The sequence below is a fragment of the Lepisma saccharinum genome, chromosome 1, assembly GCF_977018435.1.
Source record: "Lepisma saccharinum chromosome 1, izLepSacc3.1, whole genome shotgun sequence".
Classification (NCBI taxonomy): Eukaryota; Metazoa; Arthropoda; class Insecta; order Zygentoma; family Lepismatidae; genus Lepisma; species Lepisma saccharinum.
The window spans coordinates 70,259,927-70,284,450 of record NC_139229.1 but is presented as its reverse complement, the minus strand read 5'-3'; the positions used below and the strand labels follow the sequence as shown (position 1 = coordinate 70,284,450).

The 24,524-nt window shown below is 39.5% G+C and overlaps 1 protein-coding gene across 3 annotated transcripts in view; it reads right to left on the bottom strand.

Moving 5' to 3' along the window:
- LOC145978455 (pancreatic lipase-related protein 2-like) overlaps positions 1-23,265 on the bottom strand; it is a 38,564-nt gene extending 15,299 nt beyond the window's left edge. The window contains exons 1-7 of one of the 3 annotated variants that reach the window (XM_083111117.1): positions 23,156-23,265; positions 22,452-22,521; positions 19,659-19,804; positions 16,705-16,821; positions 15,669-15,815; positions 6,616-6,724; positions 6,101-6,217 (exon numbers count right to left, since the gene is read on the bottom strand). In XM_083111117.1, coding sequence (XP_082967243.1) covers positions 6,101-6,217; positions 6,616-6,724; positions 15,669-15,815; positions 16,705-16,821; positions 19,659-19,804; positions 22,452-22,518 — 703 coding nt within the window. In that variant the 5' untranslated portion in view covers positions 22,519-22,521; positions 23,156-23,265. The remainder of the gene's footprint in view (positions 1-6,100; positions 6,218-6,615; positions 6,725-15,668; positions 15,816-16,704; positions 16,822-19,658; positions 19,805-22,451; positions 22,522-23,155) is intronic. The other 2 variants (XM_083111202.1, XM_083111288.1) reach the window with 2 other exon arrangements.
- Positions 23,266-24,524: the final 1,259 nt, after the last annotated feature.

Genomic DNA, 24,524 nt, shown 5'->3' with positions numbered 1-24,524 from the left:
ACACACTGCAATAACACAAACAAGTAACTGCAAGTAACCAAGAATAACACTCTTGCGCACAGTACGAAATTAACACGCTCTTGGCTTACATTGCTCGCCACTGTATGCACAGCTCTGTCTTCATCTAGTCGCGAAGGAACAAAAAAACTCGAGCTCGGAGATTTCGGATTGCAAGGAAGCTCACGAAAACCATTGACTTTTAACGGTTTCGTCTGCAGCGTAATCTTGATACAGTGTTGAACATTCGAAACCTCCAAACGATTCCCATCGCCACAAAACTCTTTCAAGGATATAAACTTAAGCAGGACGTTACTGGTCAAAATTATGATTAAAATGTTTTATTATCTGTGGCTCTTAACATCGTTTCTAAAGCGTATTTATTTGTGTATATAAGGGCAGAACTTGGATGAATTACAGATGATAAATTATAACACAGGTTAGTGCTTGTTTTGCAATATTTATATAAATTTCTGCATATGTCCATAAAAATAAGCGGGTATTACAGGCCGCAAATGTCGGCATCTCCGTCAGCGCCGCCCGCCACGCTTCTCCCGATCTCTCGGCTGAAGATCGAAATGGACGCACTGTATATGTACATAGTATTGAATGTAAACAATAACACCAAGGTGTACGCTGTGCGACAGCCTTTGTCCTTAAGCGAATGTACTGCTGATTGTCGGTGAGTTGAATTTTTTTGTCACGTTGATCAATAATATTGCTAGTCTATGATTGTACTTCGAACTTACTACCATAACTTTTGCGGTCACCTCCCCAATGGCATAGTGGCAACGTCGTCACCTTGTAATCAAGGAGTTCATAGTTCGGTACCTGGTGGAGGCACATAGTGATTCGGATACCACTTTAAACTGTAGGTCCAGTCCCAATTAGCCTACCTGTGCATAAAGTGGACTTAGACATTCAATTCCAACAGCATTTAAGATCATCTCTGTTTTACGCCGTCATCCATAGCAGAGTGATTAGCAGTGCGCGATACTACGCTGTGTTCCTTTTGTTATAAGAACAAAGATAAACAATTAGTTTTGAATTCAAATATAGGACCATTTTTTTTTCAAATAATTTTTTTTTCACTAACGAAAAAAATAAAAACACATACAAAGAACGAAGCATATAATCTCTGTCTCTGTGGGGGTTTCTGAGTATTGCATGCTTTCTCTCCCCTGGCTCTCTCGAGAGACCATGGACACATCTATAGCAATAACAATATATGCACAATAAAAGTAAAACAAGAATGCCAGGCAAATACAGGGTGTCTATAAAGTCACTTAGCATTTCAATGATCTAATGACAAATCTTTTCTTTTTTCCAGGTGATCTGATAAAATGTACTCTATAGAAGAGAGAATTATCATTGTATGTGGTCGGTTGAGTGGAAGGACGTATGAACAGGTGCAAGAAGATTTCACCCGGAAGTTCAGAAAACCGCCACCAACAAGAGAAGCAATCAAGAACACTGTCAACAAATTCAAGAGAATTCATCGTGCATGATGAAGAGCGATTTTGGAGGCCATCTGTTTCACAGGAAAACATCGATAGCATTCAAGAAGCTGTTATGGCTGGTTTACATTGATCGAGTGAGCGGGAGAGTTACTGGAACGAGTTACTGGCCTATCTGCTCGACTCGACCCTTCTATGGCAAGTAGCTGTTTACACACTTTCCACTCGACTCCAGCAAAGTGGGATAGTGGCTGCAGCTGTTTGGTGCTCTTTTGACAGAATGAACCATCGACGTCGTTGGCGATTTACACACTTTTTTTTCACGAGAAATGAATACAATAATGCACGAGGACATGTCTGGAAAGAAAACCAATTTCATTGATTTTTCTATTTTCGATCGTTCTTGGTTGTGTAGAACGTAAATTACTTTTAATTGTACTTCTACGCCAAATACATCAAGTCTCATCTCCTACACATAGCTTCATACGCCCGTAGTTTATTTTGTTTGTTTCTATAATCTTTTTTGTGTGGGGCTTCATTAAGTTTCGCGTGCATCAGATCAAAATAACCAGTTTGGAACAGTAAAAACAACGCACCTACGCGGCTGCATCAGAGATAATGCCAGCAATGTTTGAACGAGTGTTTTGAGCTACACATCAGCGCTGGGACACATGTGTAGAGTTACAAGGTCATCATGTTGAAATTTACTGATTTTGTTTGAATTTTTCTGTAGTTGTTAGTGTTAGTGTTAGTTTTACAAGGATACTATGTTCAAACGTACTTATTCATGTCCCTACCAAATGTACCCTACAATTCACAATGCTTCACCTTATTGAAATATAGCTTGTGTAAATGGTAAATGTTAAGTAACTTTATACAAACCTCGTGTAAGTATGAAATATAATTTACATATTAATGAAAAGCAAAAATTAAACAAAAACTTAAACATAATAAAACCATTTCAACCATTTTGCAATTTGACATTTTAACCAGTTGGTAAAGGAATTAGTTAGCTACTTCATAAATATTGGAAACATAAAGGTAACAAATGAATTCCTTTACATAGCTTTATTTATATATTTAATAATTGACTTCTATATGTGTATATATACGTATGTATGTATGTATGTGTGTGAGAGTGTGTGTGGGGGGTGTAAATTAAGATATTCCTCCCCCCCACCCGAGTCTTCAATGATTTCGCTCCCTGCATAAAAACTAAGTAAAATAAAGCAAATAAAAAACCTTTGTTCCGTATATAGGATTTGCCCCCCCCCCCTTTTCAAGAAATCCTGGGTGCGGGCCTGGTAAGTAGTATATCGGTAGTGGAATAAAAATATTGAGATTGCTTTGCACATAAAAAAAGACACAGAGAAGTTGAAACTATATTTTGTAACAAATAAGGTAATAATATACTTATCACCTAGCATAGCAATCTTCATTGTGTCTTGATTGTATAAAATGTTCAGAGAATACAGTTGTCACGGTATCTAGTGACATGTGAAACGCAGTTCGGTATAAATTATTTTTTGTTTATTGATTCATTTTATGCACAAACAAGAAAGAGTGAGGTTTGATTTTATTTTTGTGAATAAACTTGTATCCGAGCCAGACGTCGGGAGTTGAGAGATGGGGTTTTTCTTGAGTGACAGCCGCCGCCTAGAACGTGACATATTTGCACCAACGCGGAGATAAGGGAAGATTATTTTCGCCGCTACCGGGCTCGAGTCACAGCAGGCGTTCGAACCCATGTTCACGGATGACCAGGAAAACCAGCTGGAGCACAACTCGGCAAGGATCCAGGACGCGTCGCTGACCGCGCCTTTCAAGACAATGGACAGAGGTCATTTCCATCCCCTGAGAAAGCGAAGCCAAGCCACTAGAGCGTCCTGTTCAACGGAAGAATTCGAATCTCTTATATATAGGCAGTACTATGATTCCAGACACAGTTTTCACCCGGATTTCATAGAGAGAGCAGCTCCGCGCTACACTCTCGCGTGATTATTGTTTTGTGTCCGTGAACTTCGTTTCCTTACGTACTGTGAGCGACTTGCGGATAGGGAGTTACCAGTGTGCGCCTTATTTTGGTGAAGATTACGCGGTGATTTGTTTTTGCCAAGCGTGGACTACATAAGGATGGAGGGCTAAAGAAGATAGAGAAGGAGGGCGTCGCTTCCCTGACGCCTGCAACGACGCCGAAGCCAGTCAGCCAACGCCAAAGACGACACCAAAGCCAACACTGCCCAAAGCCCGAAGGACGTTTTCAGAACGACGCCGATCGAAGCCCGTCACCGGAGAGAGAGAGATTGAAGGACGACTCCAGAACGACGCTTCCAGAACGACGCCGAATCGAAGCCCGCCACCAGAGAGATTCCTGACCGGCGCGTGACCACGTACACCCGACGCTAGTGACGAGATGAACGCCCGAAGTTCTGAGGAGGTGCAAGTGCAACAGATCGTCGCAATTATTCTTCGTCGCGATCGACCTTGGAGGACAATTTCGCCACAAAGGAACCGTGTGCAAGTCCCGCGTCCAGGAGAGATGAATGACCACGCCATGTAGCAGAGTCTGGTACAGTATACTTCAGAGGGTCTCATGTACATGTAAACGTGCGTCGTCAGTATCAACACCGTACAGTTAACGCCGAAGTCTCACTTATTTGCAAAGTTACTCAGGAAAACCCAAACCTAACTTCCGCGTCTAAAAATTGTTTTGGTATTGTTATAAAAAAGGGTAATTTCATGTTCAGATGTTCTAATTTAATTGTCTGCATTCAGCGTTAGAAGCTCCATTTCATTTCTTTAATATTTAGTATAAATGGTCAAAGTGTGCTCCATTTTTTTTGTGTAACCGACCGCCCCCGTCGCGCCATTTAATTTGTCAATAGTTGACTGATGAGTCCTTTTTAATTGTGGAAAGCGTAGTTGTTTTTATTGCAAGGTCGTGTGCGTGAAATAGTATTATTTGTTGCATAGTGGTTTTTAAGGTAATTTTTGCTCGCGCCGACGATTGATTAGTGTATTCCGGCAGCTGGAGCCAATTAAGTTTTTGCATCCCTATGTAATTGTGTAGTTGTTCTCATTGGACGAGAGAGGCTTATGTGTAATACCCCCGTCCGAGAAACTTGTATAATGTCGTTCTTACGAGTCAACGCATACGTTCATTCGAACGAAAGATTTAACCACGCCGACCCAATTGTCTTAGTTAACCGCTTTCCGAGGGCTGGCACTTAAGTTAATTTAAAAGAGCACAGGAGCCGGCAGACAAATGCCCTAAATTCACATTAAGGTTTAAAATTAAAAGGAATGATATGTTAATGAGATCCATGATTTGTATCCATACTTCACATGTAAAAATACCTCATGTGTGTGAAAGAGAGATAGAGTGAATGTTGTGAGAGTGAGGAGGCTTTGTAAACAGTTGTTGATTGCAATATTTTTTTGTTGTTACAATATATATTCACTTTTTTACCGTTCGTCAGTGTTGTTATTTGACGTTTTTCAGGTACCAGATATTATGCTATTAGTGTTTTTATGACTGTTCGAATCTACATATCAAAGGTAAACAAAACAGTGTAACTTTTCAAGGTATTAATCTCCGCCTCGCAATAGTATGACAATAAACGACCGTCTCAGTACCGAACTTGATAACTGGACCGTGAGTCACGACCGGTTTCCCGTACACATAACGACGTTTGGCCCCGTGCCGGGGTATGATTGACACGTCATTTCGGGGACCGTGAGTGCACTCGTTACACAGTGACTTTCAAATCTTAATAGATAAATACTAGGATAACTACTAAAGACTGAGTTGAAGAACTTGCACATCCTCCTCAGGGGTACCATTGCTGCCATGTGAGATTTTATAAAAAGGTAACCCGTTTGGGTTTCGAACGTAATAGTTCAAATGTGAGAGAACAGATGGAGAATCTATTTTTCGTTTACAAGTTTAGAAAGGGAAGTTAATTGATGTATTTGCCTTCTTTATTCTAGTGTACAATAATTGAAAACATATTCTTTGGAATAGAATAACGAGGAAACCACAATTCCGTGGATAGGGCGTTCTAGTTTTTATTAAGATGCACCAGGACATAAGCGCATACCCCCGAAAGTATGAGGGTGGAGGGGGATATCTTCGATGAGAATGAGTGATGATACCGATGAGCGAACACTTACAAAGAACACCCATGTCCAGGCCGGGATTCGAATCCGAGAACCTTGGCGTCGTAGCGGGCCGGGTTAACCACCCCTCCATGGAGGTCGGCTTATACAATAAATGATCGAGAATTCCCCACAGCCATTTAATATAGGCACTTTTAAATATTGCATATTTGGCGTTCGGTAGGATAGGGGAAGTTTACCGGCATTGCCTATATCTAACTCTATCCTTCCTTCCTCGTTCAACAACCTTTTATATGTCGTCTCCAAACCTTACAATATGTTCCCCTTGTATTTCAACTCATGTTGGAGCCTCGACTTCTTCCCATCTTGCCTAGCGCACTACAATATCAAAGAAAATAAGTTCCCGTTCTCTAATTTTCGTTTTGAATTGCATACTTCATTCACATTTTAACAAATATGCTTCAACCATTTTTATGTGCCTGAAGACTTGTGCAAACCGTGCCCTGTAGGGGAGAGCGAGAACTCACCTAATTTGAGCATGGATTCAGCGTTGGTGTGGATGACGTCTACGAATTTAGCATCCGTTGGATCCAGACGAACAACAGTTGGCATCCACTGAAATAACGGTTCCGCAGGATCCAAACCTGACAGAAAAAAACAACTTAATGTTAGTAATTCTTAAGTCTATAAATTCTTTCTATTAAAGTTAATTGAAAATACCAACAATATCTCGCACACATTCTACCAAAAATAAACACGGGCTTTCAAGAGAAGTCATACAAAAATGTGGATCCACAACCAGAATAACTCTATGTTGGGTGTGTGTTTTGTGTGTTTTGTGTCTTGACCATGTGTGAGAAAAAAATCGACGTAAACTAAATCAAATATAAAACAAAATGCCTGTATTGGACTACAGTTTAGGTGATGTGAACAGTACCACACTCCAGCCTTCTCGCCCACATATTTACCAAGATTTGAAAGATTAAATAAATAACCGAAATATACTTAGGTTCAGGTTTAATTATCTCATCAGAGAAGTTACCTGTGATTCTGCCCAGTCCTTTTATTCTAGCACCAACATATCCTGATAAATGAGCTCCCAAACTGTGGCCAATCAAGTGAATATGTTCAGGTTTAACGTTGTGTTTGACCTATGGAAGAAATTAGTGTCTTCATACAAGTAAAATATTTTCAATGTATTCATCTTCAAGAATCACAATACGCCTGACGGCAAAGAATACAATCACCTGTAGTAAAGGTAAATGTTAACATCAAAATCCGTGTACCCGTAGTGGCATGCGCAGAAACTCGAAATTAGTTGTTTTTAGAAACTACAAAGGCTAGCCTTGCGCAATACGCATAGTTAGAATTATCTGTTAATGCTTAAGAGATATGTTACAATGATCTGCGCAGAAAGTCGAAATTTGTCGTTCTGAGCATCTACAAATGGTAGCCATGTGTGGTTAGACTATATAATGTAACATAAATCATACATGAACATAATCATGAAATGAAATAAAATAAAATAAAAAAATAATTATGATGAAAGTACTTTTATTCACATTGCTTCTCTGATATGTTGTTTTCACACAGAATTTAGAGGATATAAATTTATAGAGTAGTTGTAAAGTTAACGGTAAGATGATTGCAACGTACGTCAAGAAAAAAATGCTTGGTTGATGGTGGCGTTGCAAGCAAAACTGCAAATATGAAAAAAATTAAGGTCAAATGTGTGACTGAACACACCAGTCCCATCAACAAGTTCTTTGAAAGTAAGATATTCTCTATTCTGGGAGTTGCGTCCCAATTATGTATTCCATAAAGATCTCCATGAGTGGCAGAAGGTTACAAAATATAGGGGTCTACATCTGAAAGAAAATAAGCGAGAAGAAATACGCGTCGCCAGTGGTAAAACAATCCAAAACTTACAAGATAAGTAAATAAATACCTACCAGTAGATGAGTAGTAGTCGACCTCCGTGACGGAGTGGTTAGCAGAGCGCGCTACAACGCCAGGTGTTCCGGGTTCGAGTCCCGGGTAAGGCATGGGTATTTGTGTTCGTCCAGATGATAAGAAACTTATAAACTGTAAGAATTGGAAAATACCCCCTACCTTCGTGTAGGGGTTATTTCCTTTTAGTGGAAAAAAGTGGTTAATGTTACGGCTTCACGTTCTGAAGGATACGTGTTCGAGCGCGGTTACATATTTCTTTTTTCCTTTTTTAGTTGTCAATGAGGCACCAACATGTGTGTGTTCGAATCCGCATTTAGACAGATATTTTATTTTTAAATCTGTAACCACAGATTCTCGAATACATGGGACGCGGAAAGTTCATACCACATGCATTTTTAATCCATGATTTCACCTGCTAATTTCGAAAAGCACCGTATATTTTTCCTTATTAACAAATTTACACTTGCGGACAAAGCATACAGCTGTCATATCATACCTACTTTCACTGTGACTATAAATTACATAGCTCTATACAGTGGCGGCTATTGGGTTCCAAAACCGTGGGGGGAAAGCAAGGTGCCAAAACTGAGGGGGGACAAAGGCAGTTTATTTCCCTTTGTAGATAAGGTTTAGCATAGTACGGGGACAGTCCTCCTCCGTGCCCGTGCGGTCAAAGGCACCTTGCTTTCGACGGCGGTTGCGGGACGGCATGGGTTCGATTCCGGGTTCAGTCTCCGGGAATTTTCGGCCTGTGTATAGGGCCGGTGGCAACCCACCATCGTGAGGAAATTGGGGAGCTCCGAGTGAGTGAGCGTAATCCGGTCGCGAAGTCCTACAACGGCTGGGGGTTGGTCGGGCCGACCACCCGTCACCCTAGTCTGGCTACAGATCTCCACGCCCCCCTGGTGGCCCGCGTGGGAGGGAGGCCAGCAGTCGGTAGGTAAGTCAGGGCCCAATATTGGACTGTAGCACTATAGGGTTATAGTACGGGGACAAAAGTGGCGAAAAGTAGAGAGCAACTGCCCCTCGCCCCCATAATCGTCGCCACTGGATCTATATTTTAAACTAAAGATGATTTCAAGTTTGTTGACACAAGTTTGCATTGCCACCTACAAATACGTATTTGTAAATTAATCAGTATCTAAAGGTACATTTTTGTGGAATCCTACAATACGGATGAGTCAGACGTTTATACACGACAAATGAATACAAATTTAAATCGAGACGATATTGATGGGCCAAAAAACGATGTGCTAATGGTAGTCTTCAGAACATTATTTTCGCTATTCCTTTATAATAATAATAACCCATGGCACGACAGCCCTCGAAGGGCCTTGGCCTATCTCCCGACTGCCAGTCTCCCTCCCACAATCCTACATAGAGGTGTGGAGATCTTCAACCGGTAATGGGATGACATGGGGTCAGCACGTCGAACCCTCAGCCGTTATAGGAGATTTCCGAGACCGGATTACGCTACTCACTCGAAGGTCCCAATTTCCTCCCGATGCAGTGTGGTATTTTCGTAATCTAGCTGGACAAAATTATTTAGCCTTCAAATATGTAAGTTATATATGCTGTAAAGTGTTGTAGGTGAAATACAAAAACACTGCCAAGGGTTGAGACATATATTTCAAGAAAATATCTCACACTAATAATAAAATATATGACGAAAATTGGCGTTAATTACATCCACTGTTTCCTTGGCAAACACAAACTTGATGGGACGACAATATCTAATAGAAGATGGGGAAGGGTCTTGCCATATGACGTGTTTGAGGTTTTGGCTATTCACTGAATACAATTGAATAGTCACCATTGATAGGCTAAACAAACTTTCGTCAGTGGAATTTTTATCAGAAAATTTTTGGTTATATCTATTTTGTTCGGCCCCATCGCAACCCCACTTCACAATTAGTTCTAAAGTCTTCGAGTCTGTAATACAATTCAAGACATCTTGTTGTACTTCGCACAATCGCGTAATAGTGTAATCCAGAAGAGATTGCAGTTTTATTTCTGCGAACGTTTCTGTTACAGTAATGTCACTAGGATAGCACAACTGTTTTGCCGCTTGGACTTTCTTATAACTAGGATAAATATTTTACTTTAATTGGTTAGTTGTATGGCGTATTGCGTTACATTGATGTGTCGAGAGATTCGCATCAACCAGGGCTTGGTCTTCCGACAGTCCACTTTGTTTTGGGCTTACCAAACACTTCCGCACTATCTTTATCTTTGTCCCTCTTCTAGGCGAAAATTGACAAAGCTCTTTTACAATTGCTGCTGAATTACTTTTGCCTTCCTTCCGAAGCTGTAATTCGGCTGCTAATGATATATGTCTCTTCCTGATTCGATGATTCGAGGATGTGGTGAATTCGCCTTTCTTCTGTTTTATCACTAGCACTCTCTAAGACTTTTTGCGGTCTTCCGACCCTTCTACTTGGTCCAGGTAGTGAAACACTTTCGACACTTTCAGTAATAATATCAGGAAGTGATATACAGGGTGTCGCAAAACTCTTTCAACAACGCTTGGGTGCTGGTAGATATCATAAAAACAAGTAACTTTTCCCTATAAAGTTTACCTCGAAAGCGCTTAGTTTCTGCGCTATAAGCGCTTAAAATCTATCCTGTACGTATGCAACCCAACACAGCAAACGCTTGCTCTGACATAACTACCAGGTGCGCGTGGCAGGGTTGCCACTAGCGTTCCTCGTTAAGAGAGACGACTTGAAAACAACAACCTGGGAGTCTTGCCTGAGCAAAATCCAAAACTAATGATACTTGCGATGTTGTAAGAAGCATTGACAGTATTTATAAACTGACCAAGACAAATAATGGGCAGACTGAATTTCAAGATTACGTACTCATTCTAAAATATCTCCATAATTGATCGATTGATTTAGTTTATTTTAATTTGCTTTTCTGCCATCTTTGGCTAATCGCGAAGATGAGGATGGTAGCTATGATGAAATAACAAATGACACCATTGTCTAGGCCAGGATTTAAACTCGAGACACCTGGCGCCTTGGCGATCTTTGCTAACAACATCACTACGGAGTGTTTCGTGTATCATGCAATATCAACAATTGCAAGGGACACGTAAGATACGAGAAATCTACTAACGAACAAGTGTAAATAATGCGCAAATGTGCAATACGCGTGCCCTTTACAGTTCAGCGCTTGACATAAGTATACATTTCTTGGCTTTGGTTCTTAATAAGAACTCGTTTTAATGTGTGAATTTTGTTCATGTCTAAACGAAGTTTTTCATTAAATTGAAAGTCGGCGTCGGTGGTGGAGTGGTTAGAACATCGCGCTACGATGCCAGGAGTCTTGGATTCGAATCCCGGCTTGGGTATGAATGTTTGTGAGTGTCCATTCATCAATTTCATCATATCATCACTCATCCCCATCTTCGCAAATTAACCAAAAGTGGCACAAAAAGTGAAGTAAAATAAAGCAAATCAATCAATCAATGAATCATTAAATTAAAAGAGCCTTGCAATTATTTCCTTATGATTGATTGATTGGGTGTTTTACGTCCATTTTATGCACAGTAAGGCTAATTGGAACTGGAGCTACAGTTTAAAGTGGGATCCGAACCACTATGTGCCTCCAAAGGGTATCGAACCGGGGACTCCTTGATTACAAGTCGACGACGCTACCACTGCGCCATCGGGGATGCCTAATGAGATGAACACGATTAGCAATAACGGTGGCACAGATAGGAATAATATTCAAATAAATTGTAATAACATTACAGTCTGCGAGTTCGAAACGAGGCAGCAAACACATCATGTTTACATTTGTTCGTTCGTGGATTTCCCCTATCTTACGTGTCCCTTGCAATTGTTGATATTGCATGATACACGAAACACTCCGTGGTGATGATGTTAGCAGAGATCGCTAAGGCGCCAGGTGTCTCGGGTTTAAATCCTGGCCTAGACAATGGTGTCATTTGTTATTTCATCATAGCTACCATCCACATCTTCGCGATTAACCAAAGGTGGCAGAAAAGCAAATTAAAATAAACCAAATCAATCGATCAATTATGGAAATATTTTAGAATGAGTACGTAATCTTGAAATTCAGTCTGCCCATTATTTGTCTTGGTCAGTTTATAAATACTGTCAATGCTTCTTACAACATCGCAAGTATCATTAGTTTTGGATTTTGCTCAGGCAAGACTCCCAGGTTGTTGTTTTCAAGTCGTCTCTCTTAACGAGGAACGCTAGTGGCAACCCTGCCACGCGCCCCTGGTAATTATGTCAGACCAAGCGTTTGCTGTGTTGGGTTGCATACGTACAGGATAGATTTTAAGCGCTTATAGCGCAGAAACTAAGCGCTTTCGAGGTAAACTTTATAGGGAAAAGTTACTTGTTTTTATGATATCTACCAGCACCCAAGCGTTGTTGAAAGAGTTTTGCGACACCCTGTATATATTGTTCTAACCACAAAGAATTAGTTTTTAAAAAGCGTTCTCCATGTCTTCCGGACTTCAACCACTTTTGTTCTATTTTTTGGCTAACACTTCTGATTGTTACTTTTAAACGTTTTATAATGTCTTCTGAAATGGACGAGGCACCACATTCTTCCATTATATAAACTAACAAACCATCCGTTCTTGATTCTTTGGCGTTGGTATACCACACGTCGAAAACATTCCGCCGTGAAATTTGCGTAGTCATTCTGTAATTTTAAAAAAAGTGTACGAGTGTGCAAACATTCGCAAAAAAATTAACATCATTTGTGTAGGTAACAAGTAACTCTTTCAGAAAACTAGAATAACAGATCTGTATAATGCGATATAATGTACTAAAACTCCAGTCCAAACTGACTTATACGTTTTCTCATACAGAAATAAACGTGACTTTTTGTGATGGTGCTCATGCTTAAACTAAAACATATAATAATACACCAACAAATGTAACCTTGCGTTGAAACACGAAAGAAAGTAAAAAACACCACACAATCACCACTAGCACACAGAAGCAGACCGTATTCATCGAGCAAATTGAGACGAATGACGCGATCGCTTGCAGCACTTGGTAGGCGGAAGTCAGGTGGTCGGCTAGTGAGGCCCTTTTTTCTATTGTTCAGTGTGATTTCTTGGAATACAGGGCCTAGTTTCATGTAATATGGTTCAACTCCTTTGCAAATTAACAAGTATTTAACCCATGTAGCCAAATGCTAAAATTGACTTTTGTCCAGCTAGATTACGAAAATACCACACTGTGCGATGGTGGGTTACCACCGGTTCTATACACAGGCCGAGAACCCAGAGACTGAATCAAGGCGGACTTAATATGTTCTTAGCTACTATATTTTTCGTTTTAGAAATTGAAATCTATACAGTGTAGATTCTATTCATAACTCAACCAATATATGTTTTTCAATAACAGATCGAATTTTTGACGCGGTTGCTAAGAATTTCCACATTAACGTTCCACCATTTATTGATCTTGCATGATAAGTAAAGCAAGAACTGTATGTCTCGTTTACATGCCTTTCCACATTTTGTAAGGAGTTTAATATCAAGCAGTTACTCTCAAAACTATTACATTTTTATTAGAAATAACAGTCGTGTCGGTATGTGTAATTAATTCCATCCTAGGTATACACTAGTTGGCACTGCACTGTAAAAAAAGTTCTGTTTTTGATGAAAGGCGAACCAAGGGCCATCCGTATGTTTGGAAGTTATCATATCAACTTGACCACAATGTCACGTTCACGAAGGGTTTTATTTGCCCACTTAAGCTTCTGTAAAAAAATATTGTACGACTTTATATGTTATTGGACAATAAATGTAAGTTTACCCCGCGACAGGATAAGTTTGCAGCAACTTTTCGCATATAATAGACCCAAACGTGCACACAGAATGCAGTCCTGCTGCAATACTACCGATTTTCTCACTGTCTGTGATATGAACAGCTCGGCAGTTGAGGCAAGACTTGCATGGGAGATGCTGAGCACCATTCTCCCGTGGTTTAATACATACAATCTGCTGCAAACTTAACCTGTCGCGGGGCTTAGGTATTAAAGGAAAATGTAGGGAAGTGTGGTCTCTGCCTCAACATGTAGCCTCCACGATATGACTATATGACGTCACAACTTGGTTCAATCACGTGGTTCCACAAGCGAAACCTCCGTGCAGTGGAGAGACGAGTAATTTTGTAAGCAAGGGTTGTGGTTGTCGGAGAGAGGGGGAGGTGGTGACGTTCTTTACATTTTTAAGAAATGTTTGTATGTAGATAAGAAATGATGAGTGCCGTGATACAAAGTCGATATCTTCTTCGCTCACTGCATGTATACAACGCCTAAAACTACATAAGTTTTCAAGGTATAAAACAACATAAATAATTTATTATTTTAATAGAAACTGAAGAAATATAAATAGAATACTGCAAGAGTCATCACTTTATGAAATGACAGCTTGCCAAGAGGCTACTAACAATTCCAACATTAATCTTTGCGTCTGTTTATGGATTTTGAGGCAAGATGTAATATTAATAGCATAGCTACATTAGTAAACCTGTGATGCACAAGCCAATAATAAAATTACATCAATTCTATGCAAACACTACAATTAAATAACACGCTATTTACATTTTTTTTATTATTACATTTATTTTATTCATGTCTCATTTTATGGTTTCAACTTTATTAAAGCCCGACCCTGTGGCCGAGTGGTTAGCACATCGCGCTGCGACGCCAAGGGTCCCGGGTTCGAATCCTGGTCGGGCTTGGTTGTTTGTGAATGTCCATTCATCAATTTCATCATTTCATCACTCATCCCCATCTTCGCAAATTAGCCAAGAGGCACAAAACGCGAAGTAAAATAAACTAAATCAATCAATCAATCAACTTTATTAAAGTAGATTTGTATTGAGCAATTTCAAAACTATTTGCAATTTCTATTAAAAAAAATTAATAGATTTGTCATCAACTACGCAATAAAAAATGTTTACAGGCTTGCATTAGTTGGCATTCTATCCTGTAAAAAACAGTGCTATAGCGGAGGATCGAACCGGGACCCTGCGTATGGTGAGCAGGTATCATAGCGACCGGACCACCTTCCTTCTTGATTTATCGCTTATATTCTCCTACACATGTGTTAAAACCATATTCCACTATTATATCTGCTATTCATAGAGAGTATTTTTATTATTTTTTTATATTACAATTAAATTAGTGTTTCTCGAAACTACGAAACATTATGTTTTCTTGTTTAACTCTACATATTGTAAATGAGAAAATTTAGAATTTGGTCACAGATAGGATGGCCCATGTCGTGTTTGATTCAACAGTCTACCTAAGAAGACTGCGAGCTGAGCATACGCAGTTCTACGATTGGCAAGCCTCGTGATCTCTGTCTGATCACACAATTCACACAGTGAACGCGAAGAAGGTTTCTCAGCAGTATGACGTCATCCAGCGGGGTGCCCAGGAATTTGTAAAGGAGGCATATGCAGTGGCGTAGCAAGAAGTGGGCAGTGATGTTTCCTTGAAGATTTTATATCGATTCACAGGGCCTCGCGATAAGTTGCTACGCCACTGGGTATATTGGTTTTCATGGCTTCTTCTATTTTTCTTAAAAAAAACAATCAACTCATATTTTACTTCACAGGGTGGTCCACCAATATCTCTCTGACCACTCTATTGCCTTCTGTAAGAAGTAATTTAGTATTGGAGAAACTACATGAAAACATCGACGAGGAATTAGATTTATCCTATTTTGCTTCTTATAAACGTCGACAATACATTAATTCTACTTAATAAAAAAAAATCGGCTCTAAAAGAGAATCGAACCTGCGATCTTCAGACAACTGCGCCAGGTCATTATCACTTTCCTACTGTATCATTCCAACAAACTAACTTGAAATTTTGTCTTGAGGGTCGTCAGCAATCTTGTAAACTTTGTTAACATACCTGCTGTTTCTCACTACTTTATTTTTACAAGCTGAAATAGACTTGAGGTCTGCAACTCATAACTAGACTTCTGTGGCAACTTATTCTCTCCCGTCTACATTAATGTAACAAATCTCACGTGTTGTAAATGTTGCAAATAATTTCTCATAGCATCGTTAGTTCCAGATTTGGCCACAGCCACCGAGCATTTACTATCTGGACAGGTATAGTACATACCATAAACAACCTGATGAGGTATGCAACTTCCAGGGCAACTACTCTCGTGTTAACAGCGGCTTCCAGGTACGGTAACCCCGATCCTCCAGACCAATCAACCAATATGACATTCCAGTCGTCATAGTTCAGTAATGCTCGCGCCATTTTCTATAAATATGGAAATAACGCGATTTAAGAAATCAAATGCTATAAAACATAGTGAAATTTTATATTCAAGTTTAAAAATTTCAACATATAGAGGTTTTTCTAACTTTATCCTTAGATGGTACTAGTTTTGGATTACTGGGGCGTGATCTACTTACATCCTACACATTTACATCTCTAAAAGTGAAGTTATTATTGTTATTTATTATGTAACATTGATAGATTTTAGTTTTGAATTTTCACATAGAAAATTATGTACATATTGCAAATACATATTAAAAAGTTTACGTCTTCATGTACATAGTTCAAATTGGCTTAGAGTTTAAATTAGGCTGCAAGAAATGTGTGTATGTTTAATTCATTTCCAACATAAAGTAATTGTAGTTGATTGAGTCAAAATTCTCGATTTTTAACCCCCTGAAGCGCAAACCGTTAATAGAAGCAGAAACGAGTAGCAATTGTATAAGATTTCATTATTTTTTCATGGGTGTAGATCGCCTTTCAAGTACTATGGGTGGAGCTCAGCAGCGCTTGAAGTGGAAGATATTAACTGCGCGGATGTTTGGTCGAGCCTTGGGGTTCAACGAGACGGCTGGGGGAATCCTTTGCAAAACTTTGCTAGCATCCCGCATCTCACCTCACTTTCGAGCACTGCTGTCGAGAAGAATGCAAAATGCTTCTCGCAGTCCTTTCGGAAAAACCTGGCAGTAAATATTTGCATACGCGTCTACATAACATAGTTGTATCATGTTGGTCCCCCTCTCTACTCCTCTGACTATAATAACAATTAATTATGTGACGTGATAAAAAGCAGTTTCGCCAATTAGTTTAAACGAAGTAGCTAGGTCACCCAAACAAACAAAAAAGAACAAAATAATTAAAGAATACTTACTAATAAAGATGGCGAATGGCCGTTGGCCAAAAATCCATGTGTTATAAACTTTATGTGCTGACGTGGATTGAAACTCGAATTGTCGATTGAACGTACAGTTGCTCGTATAATCTCGCCCTGGCAGATCAATTAGAAAAGACAAACTTGCCATTATTATCGTAATGCACGTACCACAACATAGCTACTCGTATATTTACAGAAGAGCAGATCTATAAGTTTACGGAAATTTATACTTTTGTTGTTTTGCTTGTGTAACGCCGAATTTCTACCCCTTTAGGTGCATCGCGAAGATGAAGATGAATAGATGATATAAAAACAGAGGGGAATGTCCATACGTAAACCGCGACTCGAACCTTCGGAATTATGAGAATCAACATGCCTGCCCCAGTACAGTCAGCGAAACGTGGTATGTGAAGTCAGAGGTCTCAGGTTCAAATCAAAGGTAAGTCCTTGAAGTATCATTGTATTTGTGGCATCCCCCACTTCATCAGTTCATTATTCATCTTCATTGTCGCAATTAACCAAAGAGATGGAAAATAATACATTAAATAACCGAAAGAAAATTAGGAAATCTGTAGTATTCCATTTTTTATAGAGATTTTGACAATATTGTTAAGAGGTACAAGGGATGCAATTGGTTTACTGAGGACCATTGGGGAAAGATATTTAGAGAAAGGAAAGGAGGTGTTTGTAGTATTTGTAGACCTGGAGAAAGCCTTTGATAGAGTGAATTGGGTTAAACTTTTAGAAATTCTGAAGAAAATTGGTGTAGATTGGAAAGAGAGAAGACTTCTAAGCAACTTATACATGAATCAACGAGTTAAAGTGAGAACAGGAGACGAAATGACAGAAGGCTGTGAAATTGGAAGAGGAGTACGACAAGGATGCTGCCTATCGCCTACTTTGTTTAATATTTATTTAGAAGATATAGTGAAAACTTGTTTCCAGGGCACAGGAGGTGTCAAATTAGGAGGAAGAAGAATAAACTGCATAAGATTTGCTGATGACATGGCATTATTCGCTGAGGATGAAATAACCATAAATAGTATGTTAGAAGAGTTAAACAGCAGCTGTGAGCAGTATGGGATGAAGATTAATGTAAAGAAGACAAAGGCAATGGTTATAGGACGGAAACCAAGGAATATTAATGTGAGAGCAAACAGTGAAAGAATCCAGCAAGTGGATAGCTTCAAGTACCTCGGATGCACTATAAGCAGTGACATGAGCTGCAACCAAGAAGTGAAAATGAGAATCGCAATAGCAAAAGAAGCTTTCAATAGAAGAAAAAATGTTTTTTGTGGACCCATGGACATAGGTCTAAGGAAGAGATTAGTGAAATGTTTTGTGTGGAGTGTAGCACTATATGGTGCAGAAACCTGGACGTTGAGAAGAAATGAAGAGAAACGACTCGAAGCTTTTGAAATGTGGACATGGCGAAAAATGGAGCGTGTAAAATGGACGGACAAGGTAAGAAACGAAGCCGTACTGAAAAGAGTTGGTGAAAAAAGATCTATACTGGAGACCATCAAGAAGAGGAAAAGAAACTGGTTAGGACACTGTCTAAGAAGAAACTGCCTGCTAAGAGATGCCTTGGAGGGAATGGTTGAAGGAAGAAAAGTCCGTGGAAGAAAGAGATATCAGCTTATGGATGATATTAAATTAACTGGGTCGTATGCTATTACGAAGCGTAAGGCAGAGAACAGGGAAAGCTGGAGATTGCAGTGAAAAACCTGCCAATTAGGCAGAAAACAATGAATGAATGAATGAATATATATATATATATATATATATATATATATATATATTGCTTGTAATCTAGTATAAGCCATCTCAGTGACCGACTGCGTTGAGTGAACGACTCATGATATCCAGGTTCGAATCCTACTTCTCATCAATTTTTCATCCTCATAACCTCGCTTAGCCAAAGGATATACGTAATAAAACAGCAAAAGTATACAAATAATAATCAGCGATGTCTAACTAATAATAAAGTATTACTTAGTGGCATGCAGCAAAAGGAATAACTGCAACACAGAAATTGAAACAAGGTAGAAAAAGTATGGAAAAACCGTGAAGAAAAAAACGACAGTGAAAAGTAACTAAATCAATATATTTATGTGTTAGTTACTCAGGCTCGAAGAAAAAGGGACAGCATTAGAAAACTGTCCTATCTTTGATCACTGGCGTTTGCAGGGGGGAGCTGATGGGGCGAACCCCCCGGAATTTTGAGAAAATCAAAAACTTTTCAAACGAAAGCAGTAAACAACTCGGGAAAAACCAAAGTGGTATGTGCGCCCCCTCCCGTCCAAAATGACTATCAATTAGTGTTTGTCTTCGAGTGCAATTTTAATATTATGACAAATTCCAAATGTAGTCACCGGCAATAAAAATGTGACACCTAGATCATGAAATACTCGCTTCCTACCACTGCGCCATCGCCGTAGAGTTAGGTAATACCAATACACATAACGTCTTGCAGGGAAGTATATATTTCAGGGAATAGGTGTCCCATTTTTATCGCTGGTAACTATACTAAATATTTTTTTCGTGTCATTTTCCCCTTGGGAATGCAGGTATGTACTAACCACTTTTATAATTCCAGCCCCTCCCGGAAACAAACTACAATGCTGCAACTATTTGTGCTACAATGCACAAATATGTTTTGATTGATTGATTGGTTTAGTTTATTTTACTTCGCGTTTTGTGCCTCTTGGCTAATTTGGGGATGAGTGATGAAATGATGAAATGATGAAATTGATGAATGGACATTCACAAACAACCAAGACTGAGCGGGATTCGATCCCGGGACCCTTGGCGCCGCAGCGCGATGTGCTAACCACTAGGCCACAGGGTCCGGCAAATACGTTTTGCAATACGAATATACGTGCTGGGGATAATTTACTAAAAACATATTGTATTTTAAAATGTGGTGAAGTTGATAAATAAATACTTACTTTAGGATGTCTGTGCGTGTACAAAGTGAATGTTGTGTTGATAGCACGTCTAAATGCTGGTTCCGGATTGGACGGACGGTAATTGTTGTACCATTTCATTGTAGTTTTTAAGCATCCTAGTTTTCCGTAGCATTTGATTTCAACTGCTAGAAAGGAAAAGTATATTCTTGTACAGTAGGATTCACATGTATTACCGAGCAAATTGTCAACGGCTGTGTTTATTCTCCTTATTTTACGCAATGAGACCTTCGGGAATTGAAACAAAACGTCAAACAAACTGCTTGAGACCTCTGCGCCATCCTTAAAAACGTCTAGGATGCAAGAGAAAAATTCATGAATTCATTGACAATTTGTTTAGCAGTACTTGTACAGCCCACCGTACCCGCAGAAACAGTCATGACAGGCACAAACCGATCAATTCCGCAGAAAAACATAAGGAACTTAACTTGCTAAAGATGGGTTCATACTATGAAACATTAAGTCATACATATTGAACCTTGAATAAAATCATGCACTAGTGATTTGTTTTGCAACTATTTGGCCATGCTGGAATCGATGATGAAATAGATTAGAAAGCAAAGATAGAAATAAATATCAATGCATGGCTAAAGCGCAAGGCTCAAAGCAGTGGGGCGTCTCACATGTTCCCTTCAATAATAATAATAAACTAGCTGATTGTCCGGCGTTTCTCGGGTATTTATTTACCCCACTCTTCTATTAGACAGGAGTTGAACGGCATTGGAAGTGTCATTATTCATCTTAGCGACCCCGAAAACGATGGATTTCACACTAATATTGGTTGTTTTCGATTATTTTTACATGTCACACCTTCCCACCCTCACCCGTAGGGCTGCCAGGGGAGTCTTCGGGTTTAACGGCATTGGGAGTGTCATTTTTCATCCTAGCGACCCCGAAAACTATGGATTCCACACTAATATCGGTCGTTTTCGATCATTTTTACATTTCACCCTTCCCACCTCCACCCCGAGGGTTGCCAGGGGTGTGTTGGAGTTGGAAGGCATTGGGAGTGTCACTATTCATCTTAGCGACCCCGAAAACTATGGATTCCACACTAATATTGGTCGTTTTTTATTATTTTTACATGTCACCCCCTTACAACCCCTACCCCCAGGAGTACCAGGGGTGTCTTACCCCCACAGTATTTCTTTCCAGGTTGCAAGTGATACGCGTACCAAGTTTGGTTGAAATCGCTCCAGGCGTTCGAGAGTTATGCCGGAACAAACATACATACACACATACAGCTAACCGCTCAGGAGAAGATCCCTGACGGAAGTGAAGTGATGTAGCGGCAGGCGACTCTACTATTAGGGTCGGGGGTGTGCACCCTTAGTGAAAAAACACATGTGGGCTCGCTGAAACTGGTGCAGCGACGCAAGTCGTTTAGGGTTACCAGAAGTTCTCTTTTACCCGGATAAATCCTGTTCTTCGGGTACTAAAAATGCTCCGGGCGGGTTTTTAGGAAAATTTGGAAATATCCGATTTTTTTAGGTATAGACAACTGCTTAACTTCAAGATTAGTAACAAAATATTATTTGTTAATATTGTTTCTGTTTTCAATTTCAAAGTAAAAAAAATACAACCATCTCAGTTGCAAGCGCAAAGAAAATAAACTTTTTTTTGCAACAAAGAAAAATTGTTGGAACTTTGCGTCTCTTCTGTTGTCACTGCCGCGCCACGTGAGGTTTTGATTTGAAAGCATTTGTGACATCTACCGCGGCTCTTGGTGAGCAGCAATTTTCTGACAATAGGTAAGAATATGCAATTCGCCGCGGCTTACTTTGATTTGAGTTTCATGACAGAATTCAGAAATGAACAGTATTTTTTAACTGCCGTACTTTTAGTTGTTACATGGCAGTGGAGAAGTGAAGTTCTGTCGATCAGCGATCTGAACCATGCCAAAATGCAAATGTGTTTTTAGTGACGACTTACAAAAACTTTTTCCTGACTTTAGGCCTGGAAGAAAAAACTCCAAGCCAGAATGTCAATTTATGTCATTCTTTTAAAGTAAGAGACCAAGCTTCACATCCGCATAATATTAGGAGCATAGTGAATAAATATTAGAATATTCAGACATTTGCCTGCAACGAGGCCTATTATTAGTTATACGGAAATGGTGTAAAATTATTTGACGCAAATCAACTCCCACGCAATTCGAAAAGTCGCAGCGGAAAGCTTTCTGCTACCCCTAAATTCCGCAAATTATTGGTCCTTTCCTTCACACCCACATACATACATCCATTTTTATATATTAGATTGTATACATGCATGTAATTTGATGTATCATACACTGCGTCCTCCCAAAGAATTCATGTAAGGTTGTAGGCCCCCCCCCCCCCCACATACCTGCATGTGTGAATGTTTTTATCTTTTGTGTGTACAAGAAAATCATCTTTTATTTTGCTTATTTTCTGACATAGCTGCCTAGTCGCGACGATGAGTATGAGAGATTGTGAGCCGACCACCCAACTCACTCGGCCTCCAAGGTGGTTGGTTGATTTGGTGTTTAAAGTCCACTTTACGCACAGTAAGGCTAATCGGGACTGGACCTACAGTTTAAAGTGGGATCCGAACCACTATGTGCCTCCACCGGGTATCGATCCCGGAAACAGAGCAGCCTGTAGAACGAGGTGCTCGTAGTACTTCCTCTCGCCACGTCGAAACTCTCGGCGCTACCACTGTTCTCTGGTTGATATGCTCCCCACTTCCCTTGCCACCATGTAGGCCACCCACCGTAAGACTAAACAAAAGCTATAACAGTTATTTGAAACTTACCACAAACGTAACATCCTGTGCAGATCATCAAAATTGTCCAAACAGCAAAAGAACGCTCAGCTACCATCGTCTAAGTGAAAGACACTATATTTAAGTAATCTATGAAATATTCAAAGCAACTTAAGCCATGCAGTAGAGCTAACTTTAGCCGTGTAATCGAAACACAATTTATGTATTTATTTATTATACCTTCAACAGAGAAAAAGTTATCCAAACAATGTTATCGCATTTAATATATTTCATATTTACAGATAAATATAATAAATAATTAGTTTCTTCCAGAGCGAATGAAAGAAAGATAGCGGAATTTATGTAAAGATTCCCATGAATACATGAACACCTTACGCGCCAAGGGTCCTGCGTTCGAATTCGAATCCCGGCCTGGGCAGGGTGTTCTTTCATCCATTTCATCATATAATCATTCATCCTCATCTTCGCGATTAGCCAAAAGTGGCAGAAATGCAAAGTAAAATGAACCAAAACAATCAACATGAGCACTTGTTAGAACAGTATCCTAAATGTAACTATTCAATATTGCAACTACCTCTAATTTTTCCTATGTCTAGTGTCGAAATAATTATTTCTTTTTAAAACAGAACATTTTACGATTTTAGGCATTTAAGTAACGTAAGAAATATATGTACATTAAGTATTTAATCGCAAGTACAGTGCTTCCATTGAATTTAAACTACTATAACACGTACCTAAGTCTAAATACTGTTACCCATATTTCCTTGATGATTCTGTCAGACGCCGAAAAGTTAGTGACTTATGCGGGCATTTAAAGCAGCGTTGCCAGGACGTTTCCCTAATTCCTCATTTCGAAAGTAGAGCCAATAATTCAAAGTGAATCAGTCGTTAAGTTTACGATGGGTCGTTTATTTTATCCTACGTGAAATCTGGTTGGTTAATTGTTGTGCAGTGACGTTTAGGAGTTCATATATCAAATCTGTATTGTTCATTTCGTTTTGTACGTTTCGTTCCGTTATGCCTTGGAATGTTACAAAATCAGAAATGCAACATACAAAACATGTCTTAGATCAAAGGTGCCGATTTGGGGACAGACTAGGTAATTTTTGTTCACATGAAATTAATTCTTATTTGTAAAGCAAATTTTATTGTTGCACTTATATTTACACTTAGCCTATATGAATATTTTAAATCCACAGTAATATTTTAATGAAATTACTTTTATCTGTCCAGAGGCGATCCTAAGGAGGGGCTGCTCGGACACTCGCCCTAGGCCCCCGCTTCAGGTAAAGGTTATTGATTGTGTGCAATTTATTACGAACTATAGGACTCTGGTGCTAATTTCAATTTCTTTGACGGCATAGGCACCGACTTTGCGGGGGGGGGGGGCACGCGAGACGAGCAGCATCAAGGCAGCATTAGATAATTCCAACCAGAAAACGCCGCTGGCGCCTGAATAAAGGCCGAATCACACGGAACTGGATTTACCTTCTCTTCTGCAGAATCTCCAAGATGGTCTTGCTACAGCACTGACTAATGTAATTATTTTAACAAGCCTAACCTAACCACGAAAGAAGACGAATTATGGCGCTTGACCAAGAGGACTTTTGAGTTGTGCGGTGACTTATTATCCGATCAAGCCATGTCAAGCCCAGTCCTGCATCTTGTGACGTCAGGACTTCCGTATGAAGGGAAAATTCCCTTTTGCAGGGAAATTCGATGGAAAAAAAAACATTTCAGAAGAATTCTAAGACCTGGACTCAGTATCATGGTCGTCAGAAAGGCAAGCGTGTTATTTATATTACCAGAACTAAAATTCGTTTATTATTCTAAGAGAATAACCAAAATAAAACTGCATTCGGTCGAAACTGTGGTGTAAAATGCAGAAACCTGGTTACATTTTCATATTGTACCACTTAATATATACAGGGTGACTGGTAATTAGATGTACTCCCTGAAAGGGGTTAAAGTAGAGACAATTTGCAATAAATTTGACCATATGACACCCCGTCCGAAAATTAGTAGTTTTCCAGATAATCGAATTTCAATTGTTTTTGAAAAAATGACAATTTTCCACATAAAAAGATGAATTGAGAAAAAACT